The sequence below is a fragment of the Stigmatopora nigra genome, chromosome 9, assembly GCF_051989575.1.
Source record: "Stigmatopora nigra isolate UIUO_SnigA chromosome 9, RoL_Snig_1.1, whole genome shotgun sequence".
Classification (NCBI taxonomy): Eukaryota; Metazoa; Chordata; class Actinopteri; order Syngnathiformes; family Syngnathidae; genus Stigmatopora; species Stigmatopora nigra.
This window is the reverse complement of record NC_135516.1, coordinates 1869290-1876134: the sequence shown is the minus strand read 5'-3', so window position 1 is coordinate 1876134 and position 6845 is coordinate 1869290. Positions and strand designations below refer to the sequence as shown.

The window sequence follows — 6845 nt, the reverse complement described above, 5'->3', positions numbered from 1 at the left end:
CGCTAGCCACAGACGTACGATACGCTAGCCGCAGGCGTATGTTACGCTAGTTGCTGGAATATGTTATGCTATCTGAAAGCTTATGATGTGCTTGGCACTACAGTGATCCCTCGCTACTTCGCGCTTCAGCTATCGCGTGCGCAGAGCTTCGCGGATTTTTTGGGGGGAAAAAAATAGATATTAAATTAAAATTCTAAATTACATCATCTTACAAGGGGTGGAAACAAAATATTCAATTAGAATTAGTAATTTCATCATTTTATGAATTTTAAAACAAAATGCATGTATGCGCGAACCATCATGGGGGATCACGGCGGCATCAAGGCCGCATCACGGCCGCACCAAGGGCATAAACGCACAAGCTGATTGGTCACTGAATGTACTCGACTCCCCATTGGCCCATTCACCACGGAAGCCCAAGCTTCTCCCGATGCCCATTCTCAGTCCACGCTTATCTCGTGCTGCATAGTACACTTCTCGCCAAGTTAAGCGCAAAAGTTTTGTGAAGCCCTTTGTGATGCCTCCCAAACGCTCTCCATCCCTTGGTGCTTCTAGTGAGCCGCAGAAAAGGCGAAAGATGTTGACAATTGACGAAAAAGTGAGTTTATTGGACAAGTTGAGAGCAGGAAGTAGCTACGCTAGCGTAGCTCGACATTGCGGCCTGAATGAATCCGCGCTGCGGTACATAAAAAAGGAGAAGAACATCCGCAAAACTGCTGCAACATCTTTCACAAAAGATGCCAAAAGGGTTGTGAACACCCAGAATAAAGTCATGGTGCGAATGGAAAATGCACTGGTTATTTGGATCCGTGATTGTAGGGCGAAGCAAATCAGCCTGGACGGAAACTTAATCCGTAGTAAGGCTAAATCTTTGTTCGACGCCATGGTGCATACGAGTGGCGACGACGACGTCAGCATTCTGGACGAGGAAGAAAACGTCGACGAAGGTGATCCTCTGCCCGGTGCCTATAGCCAGACTATCCCACGACCACGTACGGCTTTCACTGCCAGCAAGGGCTGGCTTGAGAGGTTTAAGCGGCGAGTCGACTAAGGAATGTGTCGCTGCATGGAGATGCAGCCTCTGCAGACGGAGCAGCAGCGAGGCGCTATATTGAGGATGTGTTCCCGGGATTGATAGAAGAAAATGGCTATGTCCCGGAGCAAGTCTTCAACATGGATGAAACTGGACTGTACTGGAAGAGGATGCCGTCCCGAACCTTTCTCTTCAAGGATGAACTCCAGAAGACAGGTTTCAAAGCCCACAAGGATCGAGTGACTCTGCTCTTGTGTGGCAATGCAGCAGGATTCATGCTGAGGCCCGGCCTGATCTACAGGTCACTGAATCCTCGCGCGTTGAAGAACAAGAACAGGGCCTTGCTGCCAGTCTACTGGATGTCCAACAAAAAAGCATGGATCCCCAAGACCCTCACACATGACTGGTTCTTCAACTCCTTCGTTCCGCTGGTAAAACTTTACCTGGCCGAAAAGGGACTGCCCTTCAAAGTGGTTCTACTCATGGACTGTGCAGGAGGTCATGCAGCTAATTTGCACCATGAGGAGGTGCAGGTGAAGTTCCTTCCCCCAACACCACTTCCCTCATCCAGCCCATGGATCAGGGGGTTATCAGGGCCTTTAAAGCCCTCTACACCAAGGCGACAATGGAGAGTCTCATATCCTCCATTGAAGAAACCCGGCGAGACCTTCAGCATGAAGTCCTACTGGAAGGACTACAACATAGCCACGTGTCTAACCAGCATTCAGAATGCCCTAAAGGGCATGTAAGAACAGACACTCATCTCCAGCTGGAGGAAACTGTGGCCACAGAAAATCACTGAGGACTACGAGGGCTTCACTCCCAACGAAATTCAGCACTCAGCCGATGATAATGCCGTCAGGCTGGCTCGGTTGGTGCAGACCGAAGGCTTCTCAGACATGACGGCTGATGAGATTACAAATCTCATCGACTGTCACTCAGACCCACTGACAGAGGAGGACCTACAGGAGATGACCAAGTCGGCGAGTGAGGAGGAAAGGCAGCCTGCTGCCGACGACGAGGGTGACGAAGCTGACGAAGGTGGCCTTACTTTACATAATTTGCAGGACCTCTTTAATACTGCCAAAGACCTCCAAAGAAAGGCCAAAGAAAATGGACGATAACATGGTGAGGGCAGTCGAGTTCAGCAATCGCATCGATGAGGTCATGACTGTTTACAGGCGCATCCTCACCGACCGAAAAAAAACAACGTTCCCAACTCCCCATAACAATGTTTCTTACCTGCCAAAGAATTGCGGGAGATCCATCCGGACTGCTATGATGTTTTTGAATTTTTGCTATGATGTTTTTGAATTTTTGAGTTTTCTGAATAAAAGTTTACATTTCTTACATTTGCGGTGATTTTTTTGTATGCACCAACATAACACCTGCATTCTAATGTGGAATAAAACACCTGAATGAACAGCATATTAGTCTGGAGGTGGTTTTGTGCACGTGTTATACGTTTCTATAAGCGTTTTTGATGGCGCCCGCCTACTTCGCGGAAATGCATTTATTGCGGGGGGCCCCGGTCCCCATTAACTGCGATAAGCGAGGTAACACTGTAGTGTGTTTTTAGAGACAACACGAGCAAAACTAAGTTTTATAATGCTTTATTGAGGTCAAAGGTACACTCTGATATAAAGAGTTAGGAGTTTAACATGCCAGGCCCCACTGTCAATCAGAGTGGTGAATTCCGGGAACTTGACTCCAGTCATACCCAATCCATTGTAACGCGCGACATGCATCACTCACGTAACACATGTGACGCTGCCTACCCAACGACAATGTTGGCCATTCGTTAGCAATCTGGTAGCAACCCGTTAGCAAAGCTGTTAAATTGTGTTTGATTCGTGGCTTCAGTCCATTTTCCAAGCGTTCCCACCCGCATTGTGTTGTCATTCCCGCCAGGCATTACCTCTGTATAGCTCTGATATGCTGTATTGAGAGCGTTTTTGAGAGTTATTAGCACTGCAAGCACAAGGAAGTCAAATGCCTTGCCACTCCCTTTGGATATTTTGAATGGATTTACTGTAATGCTTGGAATGCACAAGGAGGCTATTTTTAGGGTGAACGTCCGCTGGGTTGATCGCAACAACTAGCGTGCCGGCGAGAAATAAAACCAGTCACTCAAGCGGTCAGGGCCATACAAAAATTGAGTTTAGTGCACATACAAAACACACCGACCGTTTGGGCGCATCGACCATGTGAGAGAAAATTGTAGACTTGTAAGTGCGCCCTATAGGTGTGAAAATACGGTGCATATTTTACCTCACAGGTTAGCGAAGAGCCACATGTGGCTCCCGAGTGAAGAATATGACATATTTTAACTATATAATCTAATGAAGATCATGATGTGTTTTACTCATTCATTTTATTATAGCTGCATCATTTATATATATTGCTGTTATATGATTATCAAATGAAGATAGATTTTGCTTCTTCATTTTAGTATAGCTGATTCATTTTGTATGTTACTGTTGTATTATTGAGCCCTTGTTTTAAATTCGCATAATCCATGGCGAACCATCAGTGGACGAGTGGTTTAGAATGGCTACAGGTATTACAGCAGTATCTAACAATTGGCTGTAAATGGCAGAGGAAGCTGCCAGCAAACCCAAGATGATTGTCTCGTGTGTATGGGCGCTCAACCAGTGCTCCGCATTGCTTCGGACCCAATTGACAAAGAATGTATTGTGGACCTCCGGAAAAACACCAATCCGACATTTGATTGTTCTAAATACGATTCAATATTCCCACTTGCCCAAGAGGATAAAGAAAAACATTTTTTGACAAATTAATAGCCTGCCTATATTTTACCTGTCTCAAATTAAACGGGACTGGAAAATCATTGGGAAGCATTCCGTCTGACTGGTGTGTAGTAAATATGTTTTTTCAGGTACCACACCCATTATCCCGAGCTGACATCTGGTTATGGTGTGGGAGGGATAAATTGTATGATGGATTACCCACAAATGCTTCAGGTGTGTGTTCTTTGGTGTCTTTGTTACTTGCGGTTTCTGTTTCCCCAGTGAATCTCACAGCTGAAATACAATTGCATCGCAATAAGAGAGCATCACCCACCTGGCTGGGGAACTCAGATCCCACCTATATTGACGCCATAGATGGACGTCTCACCAAGGCCTTAGAAGGCCTCCGAACCCCGATTTATAAGATGACGGACCATTCAGGTGTGGGCGACTCAATCTGGGACCATTGGATGAGTCGGTTCGGTGTCTGGAACGGTTGAGTGGGCAACGTCCTCGTATCTGTTACTGTATTCACTGCTCTACTCACTTTTTGTGGCCAAGATATATTTTGCTTATTCATTTTAGTATAGCTGATTCATTTTGTATGTTACCGTTGTATTATTGAGCCCTTATTTTATCTTAGTATAACACAGATTGTCGAGGTTCCCCTAAAATGAGGCCTTTACTAAGAACAGAGGCCCTTGGCCCAAATTCCTTGGGCCTTTGCAAAGAACAGGCCCTTTGCCCAAAATCCCTGTGAGGCTGATTAACAGGAGGCTCCAGGGCAGTCCAGCCTGATAAGGGAGACAAGCGGTGTAAATCCTCGGGTCCAGGCTGAAGGGGAGACAACCGGTGTAAATCCTCGGGTCCAGGCTGATGGGTAGACGACCGGTGCTGACCTCCAGGGCCAGGAGGATGCGTGGGCAATGGACAAAGGCATGCTGAGCAAAGACAGACCCTTGGACGGTCGTGAATCAGTCAACATTGTGTTGTTAATCAGCTAATGAATATGCATTTTTTATTACTATAACCGGGCAAACTTGCACGTGGACACTGTTCTTCTCATCTTCCGCTGCACATAGAAACGCTCTGCGGGCTTATTACGTGGGAGGGGGACCCGGAGCTCTGTATAGATCAATTTGTTAGGAGTAAACCATCTGTGGATCCACTCGCTCTGGCCTGGTCTGTCTCCCCCGATGCTGAACACGCTCCATTGTTCGGGGGGACAAGACAGAGTTAAGGAATTGGAGTCAGGTGCTAAAACGTTACGTCTAACCCGAGTCATTGGTTCCCTACCCCTGCCTTAGAGGAACCAAGCTGTGTTTACCTGTGTTAGCATTGTGTCTTGACCTCATACTCACAATGCCATGTGCTCGTTTTCTATTCTGGAGGATTTTAGGAAAAAGGAGACAACAAAAAAAACAGAGTTTCAGGGTGCATTCAGACACATCAGCAAAGGCTTTATGAAAGAAGCACATGATTCAACATCTGCCTCCAGCATACGTAATGTTATTGCCAGTAGACAAAAGTGAGCGTTTAATTGAATATTACTGGGCACGTTTCAGTTTAGATGGAATTTCCAAATGTGGATTGGTCTTTCATGGCTAGCTTCTTGGCAATTATTGGTCAGGTGATTGAGAATAAGGGTGGAATCCTTCTCATTGTATCTGACACTAAGGCTAAGAGCATCTCATCTCAAGCCTGAGACAATCAGAGCTCCAAAAGAAGAAGAATGAATACTAGGAGACAATGTGTGGCCCGACAGAGGAGTGGTTAGCGCGTTGGCCTCACAGTGGGGGACGTGGGTTCAAATCCAGGTCGGTCCACCTGTGTGGAGTTTGCATGTTCTCCCCGGGAATGCGTGGGTTTTTTCTCGCTCTAAATTGCCCCTAGGTATGAGAGTGACCGTAAATGGTTTGTCTCCTCGTGTCCTGCGAGTGGCTGGCCACCAATTCAGGGTGTCCCCCGCCTCAGGCCCAAAGTCAGCTGGAATAGGCTCCAGCACACCCGGCGAACCGAGTGAGGATAAAGCGGTTCAGAAAATTATGAAATGAGAAGATACAACGTTGGGTTCGGAAAACAAAGGCACGCGCACTATGTTGAGAAATATTAAAATAACAGTGTGAATACATGCAAGATTTGAGTTGTGATTCAAACACGCTACATGATCAGTGCGAGTAAAGTCAAAAGGGTTATAGATTAGGGAAAGTATGAATTTGAATAGGTAACACAAGTTTGGGTTGATTATGCAAGTCAATTAAACCTAACGATTATTATGACCAAAGATTCCCTGCTCACTTTCTTTTTAGCGGCTAATCTCAAGGCATGCACGTTGTTCTAAGACGACAAGCTCTGAGTCTTCAAAAACGAAGATGTATTTGACATCAACATGATGTTATCGTGGACTGTATGAAGGATAACATTCATAAACGATAACATCATCATTTAAAAATTACATTAAAATGCTTACTTACTAGAATGCCAACTCGTAGCTTGAGGTACTAAATCTTTTCCGGGTTCGTCACGAATAGTCGCGTTTGAGTGTCATTCTTCTGTGGGAAATTATACGATCTCATTCCCTTTGTCAACAAACAGTGGTATACTGTGGACGGTCACAATCGGATTTTTGTTCTGCAAACAAGTGGTCGCCATGCATCCCTTTTATTGAAATCCCCCAAAAATATTGATAACTTGAATTTAAAATTAAAGTCATTGGGCGGCCAAATTACGTACAAATCCTATATTTTATTTTCCTCCCACATTCCAAAGACATGCATGGTAGGTTGGTTGGACACTCTAAATTGGCCCTCGGTATAAATTTGAGAGTCTGTCTGTCTCCTCGTATTCTGTGATCGGCTGGCCACCGAATCAGAATGTCCCCCGCTTTCTGCCGAAAGTTAGCTGGGATCGGGTCTAGCACGCCCTGTGACCATTGTGAGGAGAAAGTGGCGCCGAAAATGAATGAATGAACGAATATACTTCTTTTTAATATAATGGAATAAAGAATAGTCCGTAATCTGCAGTTAAAGCAAAAAAATAGTTTCGTGATTGAAGGAAGAATA

The 6845-nt window shown here is 45.4% G+C and overlaps 1 protein-coding gene across 4 annotated transcripts in view; it reads right to left on the bottom strand.

The window, feature by feature from the left end:
• The window catches only part of dis3l2 (DIS3 like 3'-5' exoribonuclease 2), a 55431-nt gene extending 48789 nt beyond the window's left edge, over positions 1–6642 (bottom strand). Inside the window, exons 1-2 of one of the 4 annotated variants that reach the window (XR_013327361.1) lie at positions 6258–6642; positions 5111–5168 (exon numbers count right to left, since the gene is read on the bottom strand). Coding sequence is in view for 1 of the 4 variants with exons in the window: in XM_077724305.1 (XP_077580431.1) it covers positions 5111–5138 (28 nt within the window). In the remaining 3 variants the exon portion in view is untranslated. The remainder of the gene's footprint in view (positions 1–5110; positions 5169–6257) is intronic. The other 3 variants (XR_013327360.1, XM_077724305.1, XM_077724306.1) reach the window with 3 other exon arrangements.
• Positions 6643–6845: the final 203 nt, after the last annotated feature.